General features: G+C 41.5%; 1 protein-coding gene across 5 annotated transcripts in view; it reads left to right on the top strand.

The window, feature by feature from the left end:
• Positions 1 to 17881, top strand: part of LONRF3 (LON peptidase N-terminal domain and ring finger 3) — a 39571-nt gene extending 21690 nt beyond the window's left edge. For 4 of the 5 annotated variants that reach the window (XM_017657845.2, XM_073227753.1, XM_017657844.3 and 1 more), the window contains 6 exons: positions 3516 to 3630; positions 5969 to 6090; positions 8131 to 8289; positions 8950 to 9112; positions 10103 to 10252; positions 13531 to 17881. In XM_017657845.2, coding sequence (XP_017513334.1) covers positions 3516 to 3630; positions 5969 to 6090; positions 8131 to 8289; positions 8950 to 9112; positions 10103 to 10252; positions 13531 to 13686 — 865 coding nt within the window. In that variant the 3' untranslated portion in view covers positions 13687 to 17881. The remainder of the gene's footprint in view (positions 1 to 3515; positions 3631 to 5968; positions 6091 to 8130; positions 8290 to 8949; positions 9113 to 10102; positions 10253 to 13530) is intronic. The other variant, XR_012127428.1, reaches the window with a different exon arrangement.
• Positions 17882 to 19029: the final 1148 nt, after the last annotated feature.

The following is a 19029-nucleotide window of genomic DNA, read 5'->3' as shown; positions in this document are numbered from 1 at the left end:
TTTTGCTCCCTTAATGGCATCTTTTGATAACTTACAAGTGCTTAATTTTTTTTAAATTTATTTATTTTAATTTTTTTGTAGAACATTATGTTTACTAGGCTCTCCCCTACCCCAAGTCCCCCCCACAAACCCCATTACAGTCACTGTCCATCAGCATAGTAAGATGTTGTAGAATCACTACTGGTCTCTGTGTTGCAAAGCCCTCCCCTTTCTCCCACCCCCCACATTATACATGCTAATCATAATACCTCCTTTCTTCTTCCCGGCCCTTATCCCTCCCTTCCCTCCCATCCTCCCCAGTCTCTTTCCCTTTGGTAACTGTTAGTCCATTACAAGTACTTAATTTTAATGCAGTAAAAATTATTAATCTTTTCATTTATAGTGTTTTTCTGGGTCTTGTTTAACATATCTTTTCTTCGTCTTTGAAGACATAAAGATAATTTTGTCTTCTAAAAGTTTTACTGTTTGCCTTTCACATTTATTTTCACAGTCCACTTGAGGTTGATTTTTGTGTATACATCATTACCCCCTATGGATAGCCAGCTCTCTCAAATAGTATTTACTGAGAATGTTATTTCTGTACCGAAAATCCCCCCTCTGCTTTGAAATGCCACATTTGTCATAAATCAAGAATATGGGTATGGGTTATCTCGAGGCTTTCTGTTTCTGTTCCGTAGATCTATTTGTCCTTGTGCTAGTCTTATGCTGTTTTAATCATCACAGCTTTATAACAAGTTCTGACGTCTGGTAGAACAAGTCCTCCCACATTGCTGCCCTTTGGAAGTGTCTCATCTCTTCTTGGCCCTTTGCCTTGCCTTATAAAGTTTAGAAATCAACTTGTCAAGTTCCACAAAAACAAACAAACAAATGAAATAACCTACTGGAATTTTTATTGGGACTTAGGTCTTCATGACTTTCTTCAATGAGGTGTTTATAATCTTCCCCAATAGAGGTCTTATACAACTTTTGTGAGATTTATTCCTGGGTACTTGATTTTAAAAAGCAACTGTAAAAGTCATCTTTTAAAACTTCTAACAGAAACTTTTAAAATGTCTATTTTCTTATGTTCTTTGCTGGTATATAGAATATAATCCTGTGTGTGTTAATCTAGCATCCTTGCTAATTCTATCAATTCTTATTAATTCTAATAATCATCCTGTAGATTTTTTTAGATTTTCTAAGTTTACCCTCACACCATTTGTGAATAATGACATATTTGGTTTTTGCTCCTCCTGTCCTCATACTTTTATTTTTTCTTCTTGCCTCAGTATACTGGTTAGGATCTCCATCATAAAGAGTTTTTAAAAAATTAATTTTACTTTTTGGCCAGTTTAATAACTGAAATTTATTAATTCTGCCAAAAAAATGAGTACTTTTAAAATAGGATTATAACATTCAAAAAGTAGAAAAAAGTAAATATATGAAAAGTGTTTTCTCTACTCCAGACCTTCATTGGCTTGTTAAAAATATCAAATCTGGGGTGTGGGGGGTGGGGACTTGGTGAAGGGGGAAGTCTAGTAAACATAATGTTCCCATGTAATTGTAGATTAAGGATACCAAAAGAAAAAAAAATGGGCCCAAAGAACACACACCAAAATGCCAACACGATTATCTCTGAGGAGTGTGATTTGGAAGAGAGTCAAGGCAGGGAAGGTGGGCACTTAGTTTCTCGTTTCATTCATTATACTTAGGTATTATTTTTGTGTTTTATAAATAGGGCATCTTAATATTGTGATCCGCCAAGTAAAAAAAGAAAAAAAACCCCACAAAGAATATACTTAATAAACGTGCCTAATATGTATCATCTTTCCTCAAAAAAAAATAAATCAAATCTTTGCCCCTTCTCTTGACCTGCTGAAATCGCACAGAGTTTATCTAGTGGGGCTTCACCATGTCTATAGTCTTAAAAGCTCCACAGGTGATTCTGATAATTAGTTTTGGAGACCAGTGCAGAGGATTTGCCTATGCAGAGGTTGGTAGGATTATGTTAATACAGCCATTCTCAACCCTGGCTACACAGTACAACGGCCTGAAGAGCTTTAAAACTCCAGATGGCCCTTAACATGGATCAACTGATCTGAATCTCCACAGCTGTGGTCCCAGTATCTGTTGTTTTTTGAAAAAAGTTCCCCAGGTGATGGGAGTGGTATGGGGAGGGACAGAGGGGAGGGTATGTTCATAATCTTGATTGTGGACAGGGTTTCATAGATGTGTACATATGTTAAAACTTATCAAACTGTACACTTTAAGTCTATGCCGTTTATTGCACATCAATTATGCCTTGATAAAACTGTTGAATAAATAAGCACAGCAGTGGGTGACAATCATTGTTCTAGTAGAAAGAGCATCTGACTGGAAGTGGGAACTGGACAGACTTTCACCTGCCAACGGTGGGCTGTGTACACGGAATATAAGCAACTTCATCCCCTCTGACTGCAGTTTCATTCCAGTTGGTGGGTTCAATTTTTTCTCAAGTACTTTTCAGCTCTGACGTTTTGATTCCTCTGCTCAGCCTGGCTGTGGGGGCCAGCCTGCTGATGCACCTCCTGGCCACACGAGGGGGCTGTGCAGTTGGCCGCTTCTTTCAACTGAACACTCCTGTGAGCTCAAAATAGGCTGGTCAGGCATTTTTTCCTTCTTTTTCTCCTCTTGGTGAGTGTGAGCCCATTTCTGAACCGTCGTCTTCAGCTGCCCCCACCCAGTGGTCCTGCTGCAGGTGAGCCTTTCTTTAAGTAAATTCGTGAATCTCTGTACAGAACAGCTTTTAAAAAGATCCCTAGATTGCTTTGAGAAATATCCAGCTCCTGAAAAGCAATTAAAATTGAGTTTAGTTGAAGTATATGTATGCATACATATTCATGTATATATGTGTGTCTTTCAGCACATTGACAATATTATTGTATTGACAGTAAAAAAATGATCCATCCGTATGAAAGGCAGTTACATGTTGATTACAGGTGCAATTTCGAGATCCTTCAGGCAGTAAACAGGGAGCTTAGGTGAAAGATGGAGTCAAGGTTAGCAAACAAGCCAAGTGTTTGTCCATTGTAATATGATATAAAGTACTTAAATGGGTAAATGCATATGTGTGTGTTTATCTCTCTGTATTTGTTTGCCTGTGTGTTTACATATACTCAAGATGAACAGGTTGGCTAAATATTTTAGAATGGAATCTGCATAGACACTCTGGGCATTAATCTCTCTTTTTCTGGGACCTGACATGGGAAAAAAATCTGAATGCCCCAGAATAAACTAATTAGAACTAATGTTATTAAATGATCTAGCTATGTCTTAAACTTTAATAAGTGTATTACTTTAAAATCTAGCTAATAAATAAAGCAAATGCTTTTCTGAAGTGCAACAATAGCAGGGATTTTTTTTAATAGAAAGAACTTCCTTCCCCACCCCCCCAACACACAGAATTTTCAGATAATACTATAAAATTTTTACATGAAGTAGCTCTTTTATTTTGGATCTTATTGTAGTTTTCTTCCATTTTGATTTCTAAATTTCAGATTATTCTATGAGCCAGTCACAACACCTTGTGGGCACACATTTTGCTTAAAATGCCTTGAAAGATGCCTAGATCACAATGCGAAGTGTCCACTGTGCAAAGATGGTCTTTCACAGGTAAAACATTATTCTTTCTCGATTGGGTTAGCTTGTTTGGAATTGGGTACTAAGACAGCATCCTATTGGATCTCAAGCCACTGCATTGTACCAAGGCAAAACACCCCCTCAGACCGTCTGTTTCTCCTGTCTCCTAGCAAAGATGGTCTTTCACAGGTAAAACATTATTTCTTTCTTGATTGGGTTAGCTGATTTGGAATTGGGTATTAAGACAGCATCCTATTGGATCTCAAGCCACTGCATTGTGCCAGGGCAAAACACCCCCTCAGACCACATATTTCTCCTGTCTTATAGCCACCCCTCCTCTCTCCACATAGTCCTTCAGGAAAATGAGGCAACATAGAGCTTTTTATGAACTGTCAGTCAGCAGTGAGATTAATTTATCTTGGAAACCAAAGTATTAAATTGATGGTAAACATGGATCCTAGTTCCAGTCCCATGATGGCACCTTATTCACTGTAATCCTGGGTGATTCTTTTGTCCTCCCTGGGCTTGGACTAGATGAACTCTGATGTCCCCTCATCATCCATGTTTATTCTGTGGTTTGAAGAGATCATTCCCAGGTCCCCAGAAAGACCTCATAGACTCTCATTGTGGTCCTTGTCCCACCCCTCAAGAACCACTGTACTTACTAGCAAATATTTGGCTACTTGAAAAGCTCTGGGGCTTCCAGGTCTTCTAAAATGCATCACACAAGCTGCCACCTTTGTTTTTCAAAGGGAGCTGATGGAATTGCCTATAACACAAGAAGACTTGGAAATCCATCTTGTTTTCCTTCCTTCAGGGACTTGTATCACATTTTACAGTCAGTATTAATGTTCTTTGACCCCTGTCATCCCTGAGAAGAGGTTGAAGACACAAGACTGTTCTAGCTGATTGTAGGTCTAGAGAAATCACATGCTGAGTTTTCCCCAAACCCGACACTTAAACTAAGGGAATGGAGTGAGTAATCACCCAGGATAACCCTGAGGAGTATATTAGGTTGTGGGGAGGGTCAGTGTCATACCTTACCTAGGTACAGGGGTGGGATTTGCTGGCCTGAGAGAATCCCATGGTCCTTATACTTAATAATATATTTGTGTTGTGGTTACACTACGAAATTCAGATAAGCAGAGAGAAGAAAAATCTACCCATATGCTCATCACCTGGAGAAAACCACTGTTATAGTATGTGCGTTTCCTGGGTTTTTGTTTTTGCATCAGCAGAGGAGTCACCTGCTGTTTGGACTGGCTATCTTCTGAGTCACTGGTTTTCCCCACAGACTTGGAGTGGGCAAAGCTGTTGATTCTACTGTAGGCAAGCCGTAGCAGTAGCTGAAAAGGCTTTATGGAAGCACATGCTGTGGGGGTCCTGGATGCAGGGGCTAGAAGATATTCTCATTTATCTCTGTGTATTCACACAGGGTCACACTGACACCATTTTCCAGAGAGATAATTATCTTATTCAAATCATGTTCACTGCAAAATAGGCAGACATAGCCCATCCTGGGAAAGGAAAAATTGTCTGAAGGCAGCAGTTTTAAACCAGGAGCTCCCCCTGCTGGGTCTGTGCGGGTAGTTTCCCTAGCGAGCGATTCTCTGCAGATGTTTTAACTCCCTTTGACTGGTTGACAACAGTTAAATAGCCACAACAATTAAATACTCACAGATCCCTAGTATGCATGGCATCGAGGTGTTTGAGGGGAGGGTAATGGTGACAGGCTGAGCCCAAGTTCAGTTCTGAAGTCATGGTTTAACATAATTTCAGTGATAACCTAGATGGCCTATTGAAAAACAAATAGACAAAATCAACAATATTTAGCTGTTTTCTTTTTTAAACCAAAGTTAGATGAGAAAAAAATACTTAGACTTGCAATATCCACAAACCAAGCATTGGGGCAGGGTGGGTGGAACAAGGCAGGAAAGGGTCAGTGATTGAATGGTTTCAACTAGTGATTGAAAGTGGCTTTTTAGTTCCCTGCACCATCTGACCATGGATTTTCAGCATATCCCAGATAGAGACAGAATAATCTGAAAAAAGAAAGGGAAAGATTTTCTCCCTTTTTTGACAAGAACATGATCTCAGTGTCAGTATTTTAGGAAAGATCTGAGATTATTAAAACTTCAGTGCAGGTCTTTTCCCTTTGTTAAAATATTTTTCTAGTTATGGAATTAATTGCATGTGTTTTTTAAAATTAAACCCTAACATCCAGAGAACACATACATTATGATAATAACAGCTGCTAATGGGAGGGTCCAAACCATTCCAATATGTGGGTCATTTAACTATTGATGATATCAGAGTGCTCTATGTTTTTCTGATGACTGCATAATATTTAATTGCTTTGTTCCCCGTATAGTGTTTAGCATCAAGAAAATACAGCAAAAATGTCATAATGGAAGAGCTAATAGCTAAATTCCTCCCAGAAGAACTCAAGGAGCGAAGGAGGCTTTATGAAGAGGAAATGGAAGAACTTTCTAAGTATGTATAAACATGTTTCTATTTTCATTTTCACTCATACTAGCCCATAGAGCTGACTGTGAACATTTCTTCCTAACTCCTCATTTAGTGATATCATGTTGGTAGCCTGAAATTGGCCACAGTGGGAGTATTTACACCATAGAAATTGGCAAATGCTGTAAACTAGGGCTTTACCCCCACCTGGCATGCCAGTTGTTCAACATTTACCAGCATAATACTGAAGAGGCATAAGCCAAAACCTCTGAGCAGGTTACATCTTGGCACTCACTAGTAACAACTGGGTGTCTCTGGCAGGAGTAAATTGGATAGCTTAATCAAGGCAAACTTACAAAGTATACAGAAGACTTTTTTTTCATTAAGGTATCATTGATAAACAGTCTCATTAATGTTTCATATGCACAACATTGTGGTTACAACATTCCCCCCTATTATCAAGTCCCTCCCACACCCCATTGCAGTCACTGTCCGTCAGCGTAGTAAGATGCTATAGAGTCACTACTTGCAGAAGACTGTTTTCAAATATATAAGGGGGTGCTAAGAGGTTAAGAACTTTGGTGTCAGCCACACTAATGCTTATGACCCAGTTTTGCCACAAAGTCAATATACTTCTTGACCCTAGGCAAGTCACTCAACCTCTCTGGGCCTCAGTTTCTTCATTCTGAGCTTGGGGATAATGGTAGTTTTTATCTCATAGGCTTGTTAGGAAGATCAAATAAGCTAGTTTATAGAAGTACTTAAAAAATGGCAGTAGTAAGAATGCTGTTTGTTTCATGCTTCCTCTGCCAAATTCAGGTATTGTGAGAGGTGGAGGGTAGGGATGGAGATGGAAGTAGGGCTCCAAGCTTTCTGCCTGGCTGGAAGAACACTTAGCAGAAAAAGCAGGAGGCAGTCACTTGTTTCTGCCTCTCATACTGCTGCCCCTCCCATCTCCCCATCCACAGGGGAATCCTTACAGCCTTTTAGGGGCGAGGTGCCCAATGGCAAAAGCTGTCCTGGGTTTAGACCCACCTCATAGAGAACATTTCTAAATTGCCACCAATTTGTTTAATGTGTCTCTCACTTTTAACAACATGTTTCCCTGGGAAGCTAGAAATGACATCCTTTTTTTTCTCACTGTCTTGTACTAGACCTACTTGGGACGTCTTTATTTCTGATTCTTATGTTTGCCTTGAGACTCTTGGAGCCCTCCTCTTAAATACTGTTTAATTTCTTATTAACAAACACTAGGATACACTAGAGGGATTTCTGTGTAGAGGAATCCTAAACTTAATCCTTTGGAGTTAATTTTGTGTTCAGATGTCCCTGTGTTGGTTTTACTAGACAAACAAGAGAACAGTGATCCAGGAGGAGCCGGTCTGGCGGGTGGTTCCCTGGCAGGCTATGTGTCTGAATCTTCATGGGTACTTTTTGGAGGGCAGACTCCTGGGTCCGAATCTGGAGTTAATGCACCAGTGTGTCTCGGGATGCCACAGCCCTCCTGTCTGGACGTAAGGGCCCCCAGTGGTTCATATGCACAGGAGCACTTGAACATCACTGGGCTAGATTACTCTTGCCTCTCTGTTGTTCCCTTTTCCTCCCACCTGGGCCCGCCATGCAGATCTTCTGGGGGCTTTGCAAATTTGAGATAATGGGCACCCACAGAGATTGTCCCACCATCCCTCTGGAGAACTCAGTCGGCTTTTATTGCCTTCCCATACTGCCAGCACGACACATGAAAAGATTGTTTTGAGAGGAGAGCATGCAAGAAAGAAAGGAAAAGCATGAAGTGTAACTATCACCCTCAAAGTGAAGGTACTAGAGAACTTCCTTAGCCAAATTAGAATGTGTAGAATGTCCATTTAATGTTGTTATCCCTGAGGCTAACCTCTGCACCACAGAATGGGACTTAGCCCCAGCATCAGTTGCATTTCAGTATTTTTTTTAGCCATCAAAACCTGCTATCTCCTAGTCTTCCTTCTGGGGAGCCATACGGTGATGTTCAACCAACCTTTCTGTGGTCTCCATTGCTTTGAGATCCATGTCATTTGCTCTTCCTGATAGCTTGAATAAGAATGTGCCTATCTTCGTGTGTACCATGGCCTACCCCACTGTTCCTTGTCCCCTGCACATCTTTGAGCCTTGTTACCGTCTGATGATTCGTAGATGCATTGAAACAGGCACAAGGCAGTTTGGCATGTGCCTTGGAGATCCTGTGAAAGGGTAAGTGAGGATCAAAGTGAGTAAAGAAGGCTGGCTGGAGGGGGTTTATGTTTTACTGCGGGATGCTCTCAGGAAATGGGGAGGCACCACTCATGAGAGTTAGCCAGCTCCCAACCATGAGCCTTTGCAAGGTTCAGGATCCCTCTGACTCTTAGTTAACCACCTAAGAGGCTGCCTAGTTAAAGAAATCCCAGGCATAACCTTTTGTTGAATTGGTTCTATAAAACTGGTTCTGCTAAGAGTGTGGGCCCCAAAGTCAAATTGCCTGGGTTCATATTCTTGCTCCAGACTTGGATCCAGTTTGACTTTGGGAAAGTTACTTAACCTTTCTGTGATTTCAGTTTTCATATCTGTAAAGTGGATACAATAGTAGTGCCTATTTCATTGGGTTTGTTGGAAGGATTTTGGTGAGTTAATGCACATAAAGCACTGAGCATAGTGTCTAGCACATACTCTATGCTCAATATATAGTAGCAGGTATACTAACATGTTAGGATGTTTCACACAGGCACTGCCTGTTGTGTAGCTGCATCTGTACACCCTGGACAGGTAAATAGGCAGAAATCCTTTAAGGCATAGCATGGGGTTACAGAAATGGCTGGGGGCCAGGCCAGGGAAAGAACTCATCGCTAATTTACCTTCTTGACTTTTTCTCAACAGGTTTGCGGAATATGGCTGCATCCTAGAGATCAGAAATGTACAGTTTTTTGCGGATGGCCGCTCAGTGGTTGACAGTATAGGCAAGAGGCGCTTCAAGGTCCTCCATCAGGGCCAGCGGGATGGTTACAACACAGCCGACATTGAGTACATTGAAGACCAAAAGGTGATGGTGGCCGGTGCCAGGAGTCCCAAAGCCAGGCTCTACTACTGCCTTGGCAGACAACAGTGGTTCCCAAAAGATCTCTCAGCTCTGGGGGGGCCTTGGGATTCCTCACCAAATTTCTGCCAGATGCCATTCGATTGTCAGATGGCACTGAGAATGCCCAGTGTCCTGGCTTTCTCCACTTAGTGGCTGCACTGTATTTGTGCATAAGAAATGCCACGCCAGACCAGCCATGAGGCCCATTCAGCTTAGGAGTTAAGGCTCTTGTCGGGTACTGAGGGATAGATCTGCAGAGGAGAATACACATGTCTGTTTATTATATTGATTTATTTATACTTGAAAACTTTTTCTTTTGAGACAATTGTAGATTCACATGCACATTTGTATTTTTAAATGTGCAACCTGGCTAAGAACCCTTCCCAATAATCCATTGTCCCAAAAGGCAGAAATAGGACATGTCCAGTTAATCCTTGTTTTTCTGGATTAAAGAGTAGAAGTGGGAAGTAATCCCATGTTCATATATTTCTGCTTTCACTATATAGTACAAAATTAATAAATATTTTATCAACAAATAAATGCATTTGACTTGGAAGATCAAGTTGCACACTGAGACATACAGATATTTTGCCCCATGAGCAATGGGAGAGCAGGTGTTAAAAACAAAAAGAAGAGAGAGGCATAAACCAGTGTCACCTAGTTTAAAAGTACGCCTCCACTCAGGCTAGTTTACATCTGTTGTTTTCTATATGTCTTGCTGTTTCAGCTAATTTATCCAGCTGCACCTTTCTCCTTCCTCAACCCTCACAGTATTTACACACAGTTCATCATCTGGCTCAGAAGCCTTTCACATACCACACAGGAGAAAGCTGGGCTGGGAAGCCTTCCCATAGGGAGACAGGCTGGATGCTCAAAGAGAGTCAGGTGTCAACAGTGGCTCTAGGAGTGATGGAGGAGGTACAGAATGCTTCACTTCCACTTTGGTGCTTTCAGGTTCAAGGAGAGGATTGTGCTGAGCTCATGGGATTACATAACTGTGTCTATGAGCAGGCATCATCATGGTTTCACTCGCTCAAACCGTCTCTGAAGAATCGGATTCTCAACCACTTTGGTCCAATGCCAGAGAAAGATGCTGATCCCCAGGTATATAGAAATGTCTTTTTGTAACAGTTTTGCCCCCCCACTCCCTGCAAGTAAGAGAGCTTAGGGTTAGTGATTGGATGGGTGCATCGTTGCCATCCAGCAAATAAAGTGCAGAGAGGAAGATGGATCCAATTTGGTATTGTTTGGCTGGGCAGTGGGCATCATGGGTAAGACCAAAAGGATCCCAAGGCAGAACTGGAGTAACTAAAGTAAAGCAGTGAGAACTGGGATCCAAGACAGGTTTTTCAAGAGAAGTCAGGTGAGAGTATGGGAACAGAGACACTGTCCACAGACGAACCTTCACTGGGAGTCCAGATTCATACCATGATAATGTGATAGGGTGACAAGATTCACACAAAGGTCAGGCCTAAGAGAAGAGTATCCTGGGAGGTGAGACCAAAGGTAGCCACTTGCAGGGAGCTTCATGACCCTTTGCCCCCACTGCTGCAGGAGCTAGGAGATAGGGCCAGCTACCTTATAGGATTCCAGCTGCAACACCATAGAAACTTCAAAGCTATGTTCCTCCATGTTTAGCCCTGCAGTTCTAGCCCCTTGTCATTGTCCTTAGCAGGGGCAAGCAGGTCCTGAGAAAACTGTCCCAATCTTTAAATTTACTGTTGGCTGAGCTATTCTTATTTATTTAAATTTTGTTATCATTAATCTACAATTACATGAAGAACATTATATTTACTAGGCTCCCCCCTTCACCAAGTCCCCCCCACATACCCCTTCACAGTCACTGTCCATCAGCGTAGTAAAATGTTGTAGAATCACTACTTGTCTTCTCTGTGTTGCACAGCCCTCCCCATGCCCCCCCCACACTATACATGCTAATCATAATGCCCCCTTTCTTTTTCCCCGCCCTTATCCCTCCCTTCCCACCCATCGTCCCCAGTCCCTTTCCCTTTGGTAACTGTTAGTCCATTCTTGGGTTCTGTGCTTCTGCTGCTGTTTTGTTCCTTCAGTTTTCCTTTGTTCTTATACTCCACATATGAGTGAAATCATTTGGTACTTGGCTGAGCTATTCTTGAAAGCAGCTCATTAGGTTCTAGTGGCTCAGTCTATTTCCCTGGGGAGACAGAAGCCCTCTGGGAGAGTGGAAATTAAGTTTTACCAAGCTTTGCTTGCCTGGTATAAGTAGGAGGATCCTTTCCTTCTAGGACAAGGCTGTAGATATCCTAGTCAAATATTTGCCCACCATCACCTTCCCCACATTCTGAGCTGGTTGTCTGACATTATCACTTCCCTATCTTCCTTAATTCTTTACACTCATCCCTGACTGTGTCAACACAGTAAAATAGAATGCATATATTCTGACTTCCCTGCCAAAGACTGGTCATGCTTAACCTCTCTAGCTGTGTGACCTTGGGTAAGTCCCTTCCGCCCTTTCAACTTTTCTCTCATCTCTGAAATGAGGGAGGTAGATGAGGAGGTCTCTAAAGTCTCATCTTTGCCTTGTATTCTGAGGCTGTAAAGCACCAGTCTGTTGCCTAATGGACTGAAGTATCTTGCTTTCTCCAGGCCACAAAGGTGCTCCTTTCCCCCATGCAAATGTGTCGTAAATATTGAAGGGAGAAGGGTCGCCTAGCACTTTCCTGTGACCCAGCTCCTGGCTCTGGGCCACTGTGACACAGGACTACAGCTCAGCTCTGCGCAAGCTCATGATCAAGCTTAATGTTCCCGTCCCCTTCTGGAAAGCATTCGCCTCCACTCAGGCAGAAGATAGTGACCAGCAATGGTAACAGCATCTTCCACAAGCAAAAACACAGATGCCATGGTGATTCATAAGGGCTCAATGACACAGAAAGCTGGAATCTTGGTTTTCTTTTCTTTTCTTTTTAGGACTGTTAGGTTGTTTTGATGGCAGCAGGAAAAAGAAATCCCATCCAGTTTCATTGAGTCAGTGCTGCAGCCCCAGTGGTGCCTTTAATAAGACTGCCCTAAGCCTCAGGAGTAGGTTTCTGAAAAACAGCCACAGTATTAACATCAGCTTAAATATCTTTGTTAATCCTGAGAAAGACAGTGCAGAATATGTCAATCTAATATTCAGGACTGGTAACAGGAGGGATAGTCTGTTACAGCCTGCAGCAAGGGCCAAAAAAGGATCCAAACAAAGCTAGAGGCACAGAGAAGCAGAGGATAGTGAGGTTGGGGAGAAATCAGTTGAACCAGTTTGGAGACACATAATCCCATGTGCAGGTGGTTTGACCAGAATGTGGTTCTCTGCAGTCCTAAAACCAACCTTCTGAAAGTGGTGGGCGGCAAGCTCATTTCTGGCTTAGTAGGAAGTAAGTCACCAATGTCTAAAATGTGTACCTGGGAAGCTGCTGACAAAGAGAATTGTGGTGAAGGATTTATGTGGGATGGGAACACTCTATTAAAAGGAAACCTGGGGACAGTACACATTTCTAATGTGAATGTGTTTTCTAATAGGAGTTTTGCAAAGCAGGGTTTCTGTGCTTTGGGGCTGTGAGTCATAGGCTTTGGTTTCAGGGGAGAAGCTAGCTGTGGCCTTATATGCTGACATGACATATGTGGACTACATTGCCTTCAGCTAGAAGCAGGGGAATGAAGAGAGTTAAGAGACATGCAAAGCCTAAAGGGTTCTTGGTAATTGAAGGCCCACATGTTGTATGCATCAGTCCAAACGATCTAAACAGAATCTCAGAAGTGGAAGAGACTGAGCAGTGGATATTCCAGCTCATGAAATCACACTGGCTAGGAAGTAGAGTATATCTGGTAGGATAGCAGTTTGTTTGCTTTAACAACTACCAAATATAACTGTAGGTTAAACAAGATAGAGGGCATAAGTCCTGTAGGGCTGGGGAATTCTATTCCGTGAGGTCATTCCTTCATCACAAAGCTCTATCATCCTTAGAATGTTGCCCTTGTCCTCCAGGAAGAGAAAGGCTGACCATCACCACGTCTTGCGTTCTAGTTAGGGGAAAGGGGCAGAAAGAGGAAAGCCAAGGGCACGTGTCCTTTTCCCAGGACATCACCCAGAAGTTACACATATCCCTCCCCTTTACATCTCACTAGCCAGAACTTTGTCTATGGCCTTATCTAGCTGAAGGGGAGACTGAGAAATATAGTCTTTTTTTTTTCCTGGGTGGTTATATGCCCAGCTAAGATCAGGGGGAAATAGCTGTGGGAGTAATTAGCAGTGTGCCATACAAAGCAGCAGTTCACCTGGAATGTTTACGGTGTAGCTTTGGACGCCGGCAGACTGGTATCCCCTCCGTGGGAATGGGATAAACCATTGTCTTTCTGTGTTACAGATGAACCCGAATGGTCCAGCCTGGTGCTGGTGGACATTAGCAGTTCTCCCATTGGAAAGCCGAGCTCAGCTCCCATTCCTAGCAATGAGGTCCTTAAAGGATAGACTGAACGGTATTCGACGAGTTCTGGCCTTTATATCCCGAAACCAAAACTAGTGAGAGTGGATTGCTGAAGAGGAGCTCCCACCCTCCCTGCTGCCCTCAGGGGAGGTGTCTTGTAAATATATCTAATTGCAATAACATCTTACAGCAGGAAGTAGCAAACAGAGGTATTACCTTACTGCTGATTGCAGAGAGAAAGGGAGTAGAAAGGCTAAAAGAATGGCATCTTGTTTGAAACTTTCTGCCTTAAGATGCTTCTGGACATGCTGCACAACTACATGCACAGCAGGTGTTTAAGAGCCCAGAAAAAACAAAAATTAGTTTGATTTTGACATAAAATTTTCTGACCATTTAAAGTGGTTTTGCTTTAATTTTCTTTTGTAGATAAATGATTGTGTGCTTGAAATGTGAAGCAAAGATACTAATAATGTTGCTGCATTATTACACTGACTTGAGATCTCATTCCAAGTGGTTCAGGTGTTTATATAGTGTTGTGTATAATAATGTTCATACTTCTTTGTGTTCTAATAATTTATTTTTTTGCACTACTGTATCCTTTTTTTCTATGAGTGTGTTTATAACTATTTAAGTGTATATTACTGAAAAGTCACTTGCTTTATTTATTGATGTGGTTTACCATGTGCCTAGGGGGAAGTAACAATACTAGAAATGTGCCATTTTTACTTTAACCATTTCTTTTTTTACTGCATTTGATCCCAGTTTTTGAACCATTTTTGTATCTATCTAGTTGGATGCTTAAAGAAGTTCAGAATCATGCTTGGATCATCTATCTCCACAGATTCCATTTTGTTTTCAGTTTGAATTCAACAATATTAAAGACTTAAGGGATTTGGCATACATTATGGAATAAGCCAGGGTAAAGTAAAGCAATCTATTTTCTCTCTGTTATACAGAGCAAAGCTGAAGGAATTATTTTTCTGGAATGAAGAGATGAATCGGGAGAGTGTCTTTTATTGTAATCTAGCATAGGCATTTATTTCAGCAATCGAATTATTAGTCTCTTTAATTTCTCACCCAGTGCACTGACGAATGGGACTTTTAGGCAGGATCATATTTAACGCTTCAGAGGGAATGGTGTTCAGTTTGGCATATCACAGCCATGCCCACCTAGCTTCCATACCCCACCGCTTCTCAGGTGCTGAGGATCATGACCCGGCTAGCATGTGCTGAAACACTTGGTGAAGAAATGCGCCTCATCATAAGTGTAAACAATCTAGTAGAAAAGACAGAATCCTTTTAAAAAACAATCATTTTGGTTTTTAAACCTTTTCAAAGGAAACAGACAATCCATGATTTCATCTAAACACTGCCTTTCCTCCTAGTTTTAGTGGGCCCAAGATTTCAGTATAGGGGAAGAATAGCAGGTCAGGAAGGAAGAGTGAGTCCCTGTTTAGCTTGTTTAGTGCTAGTGTGATTCCTTTAATGCCACTCCCCACCCCCCTCACCCCCGAGAAAAAGTATATTAGGAGTGTTATAGTAACAGAGTGAAAGTATTGGGGCAGGAGGGTATGAATGGTGCCATTGAACCTTCACGCAAATTATTCCCCCATGTAATTGTGGACAGCTGCAGTGCGTTTTCCACTTGCAGCCCAGCCACTCTGTTAGGGTGAGAGGTTAATGCCTCAATCAGTCTGATTCCTCCCATCACCACCTGTGGCCAGAAACAGAGAGAAAATGACTCAGGCAACATAAAAGAGATTCGTAAGCAGGAACAAAATGATCTTTTCTGCACTTTCTTAATGAATCCTATATTGTCATACAATTATGTGTTTCCAGGTTTGATGTTTGGAGCCAGACTGGGCCACTCAAGAATGGAATCGAAGTATAGGTGTGGTTACTGGTCAAGGAAGCTACAAGGCCAAGGGAGGAAAAAAATTCAAGGCTCCTCCTCCCACTTGGTGGCCCATCATGTGGTCATAACAGAGTTCCCATGTTAGGGTTGCAAAGGCGTAGGCTCCACAAGCTCCACAATGTTACATACTTTGTCCTCGTAACACAATCAGCCAGTAAATAGCCAAGCTTGATTTTGAACCCATTTCCTTCACAGATTTTTAACACTTTTAAAAGTATTTGTTACACAAATTTTACTAAATAAGCACGGCAGTCAAGTCACAAAAGCACCCCCAGAAGCTCACATTGGAAAGTTGCAAGTTAAGTGAAATGAACTTACCTAACGACATCTCTACTTAATCTAGGTAGAAAGGAAAGTTTAATTCTTTAAAATAAAATTCCACGTCAAAGAACACTTCACGTTGAAAACTGAGTAGCTAATTGATTCCAGCAAGTGTAGGTCTTGGCTAGGCAAAATTGCACTTTACTCTGAGTAGCCTACATACACGTTACGTTGTTCTACAGCAAGCTTTTGTTTCAGTAGTGGTAGGAGGCAAGATGCAAAGCCTTGCCTTTGAATGGGGCAACCAGTGGACTTGACCATTTTCACCACATATAAATTGATTTTGCTGCAAAACTTGGGAGTGAAGAGTTGTACAGAGAAAAGATGTAAAGCTAAATCTAGGCCAGAATTACAAGTCCTCCCCCTTGGTAGATAGTGCTATTCATTTGATTAGTTTTCTCGTCTATCATGACCTAGTCTTTACCTAGTAGATTATGTCTGTGTGTGTGTGTGTATATATGTATATATGTATATATATATGTCTGTGTATGTGTATGCATGCATGTATATGTGCATGTATGTGTGTGTATGTATATCTGGGTGCACACATGCACACACGTGTATGTATATGTTATGTGCATGTATGTATATGTGTGTGCATGGGTGTATATGCATGTGTGTATATGTGTATGTATGTACATAGTGTGTGTGCGTATGTATGTGTGTGTGTATATATTAGGTACCAAGCAGACATTATGCCTTTCTGCTTTGTACTGTACTGCTGCTGCTAGCTAATAACCAGAAAAATGTAGAAAATTAAAATCAATAAAACTAATTTTCTGTAGACATGTGGAGAAAAGAGTGCCTGCCCCTGATTTAGGGGTGCAGAGAGCTATTGCAACAATTTGCCTTTTCTGAAGGCCAACTGCTTCTAGCCATGGGGCTAGTTGAGTCACTGCGCATATGGCGCTTCCAGCTCTGCCTGTGGAGCTGGCCTGGGCTCAGATAATCCCCTGTGGCTGGCTTTTGGAGCAGTGGAGCTCCTGAGGCTGGTTCACAGCACCTGGAGGTTTCTTACTGTCAACAGACTGCATACTGTTGATGGACTGGAATCCACTGGGGACCCTGTTCCCCGATGTGAATTCCATTTCCAAGATAGGAATTTTATTCAGGGACTCATTCCTTGAGTTCCCAACATGTTGACTTTGCATCCATTTCCATTTACCAAGGCAGAATTATAGCAGAGGTGTGTAACAAAGATGCAAATGGAAGACAGCCCAAGTAATGGAAGAGGACAGATTGTTTTCAGCCCATTCTTGGGCTTGTGGAGTGAGGTTTTGATTTATGATTGAGACAGTTCTGAAAAGCAGCTGATTGCCTGGGCTGCAATTTGTGGCCCTTCCTGAGCACAGAGAGAAAGAACCATGTGAAATGTATACATTCGTTCCTCGTAGAGTGACAGCTCCTGCTGTTTCACTACTTTCCTAAGTGAAATGAAGACATTTTCACTTACAAATGGGTATTCAAATGCGCTAAATTAACCTTGAGAGAGAAGTGCCTGTAATCTCTATTCCTGGTGTCACTGTAAAACTTTTGCTTCATGACTCTGTAGCCCTTTAAAAATTTGTTGCAGCAAATGTGATTAACAGAAGTTTACAAAACAACACTGTAGCTTATGCATCATTTAAAAAGTGGCTCAACATTTACCTATTGTCACAGCAACAACAAAATAAAAGAGCAAATAGGTCAATGTGGCATCATAGGCTTATCTTAGATAAACTAGTTCCATCATTTTATGCAGTCCTCAGTAGAGCCAGGATTAAAATACCATGCAAACCATTTAAACAGTGGCAAATATGTCTGTGTGTTTGTTATCCTAGTTGTTTGTTAAGCAGCCATTTTACTCTTACGTCGTAATGAACTGAAAGGGGAATTAAGATAATGCTTTTTATTTTCCCATATTGCTATTCAACTACCTCTATATGCTTGATTTCTCTTTAGGGTTTTCTTTCCTCCAAATCTGTACAAAAAGTTTCAGCTCATCTATGTTGTAATAACAGTGTGATCATAATATCTGTGAGAGCTGTGTGTTCATTAAAAAATGTTTCCTATTGCCTCACTTTGTATCTAACAAAACTCTACTCAGAAGGCAAGAATTACCCAAATAACTTCAGTATCATTTTGTTGGAAGCTAAATAGAAAGGAAAGCTGTCAGAACATGTATTTTATTCTTGTTTCTTTTGGTTGTAATACATTTGACCGGAAGATCTTCCAAAGGCATAGACCTGCACTCAGACAGTAAGTTCTTCGATGTGAGGTGTGAACTGATCAATATGACTGATGTGTTCTGATAGCCATAAATTGTTTTTAAAAATGCACCAGGGAAGTTTGTTATTTAAAGAATTGTGTTGAAGCATTCTGCCAATAATCCACCCCTAGTTTATTTGTAAAATCCATTCATATATTGGGTTTGCTTACAGCAGCACACACTACCTACTTACTCTGTTTTCTTTGGTATTATAAAACATTCAGTAAAGCAAATTACATGTTTTCATTTCATTTAAATGAATAGTAGACTCAATAACAGGCTAAATCTAAGGCTGAAAGCATGAACCTTTTGACAGGAAAATTGGTAAAATTGGGGCAAAGAGTGATACTGACTGAGCTGACTGCAGCAGGAGAGCTTCAGCAGCGTCTCATCTCCTTTACTGATTTTAGTCTCTGCCACTGATGACTTCATGCAAGTTCTTGTTTCAACCACAGAAGACCAGACCAGACCTAAGGAGTGAGACAACTACTAAAATGCAATGGTAGAAAGTTACATTTGGGCTTGACCTTCTTCTTGGTAATAGGATCTTTTGGGCAATTGAGAAAATAGAATGCCTGACCCAACTAATTCCCAGAGGGAATGTTCGGCTCTGTTGGGCTTTGCCCTGCTGTGCCCAGTGTGCCACTCTCAGGGTTCCCATAGAGCACACCGAGGCCAAAGGCATGATACTCTCTCCAAGGTAGTCTTGCCCAGAATGCCTGCATAACTGTCCCTTGAGAACTGGATTGGATCATCTAGAAAGGTCTTGTTTGCAGTTGTCCACAGGCCTTAAGCAAAGCCAAAGCCAGCACTTTCTGCTTCCTTTCCTCTGGGATCCACCCTGGCTCCTTTGGGTCCTCCAGGGCCAACGATGAATTCCCACTCTGAAAGTGAGATAGGACCAAGAGAAGGGAAGGAAAAATGCCCTAGACCCACAAGCTCCCAGATGTTTAAA

Source organism: Manis javanica, chromosome X, assembly GCF_040802235.1.
Source record: "Manis javanica isolate MJ-LG chromosome X, MJ_LKY, whole genome shotgun sequence".
Lineage (NCBI taxonomy): Eukaryota > Metazoa > Chordata > Mammalia > Pholidota > Manidae > Manis > Manis javanica.
The sequence above is the reverse complement of the archived record's forward strand: the minus strand, read 5'-3'. Positions and strand labels throughout refer to the sequence as shown.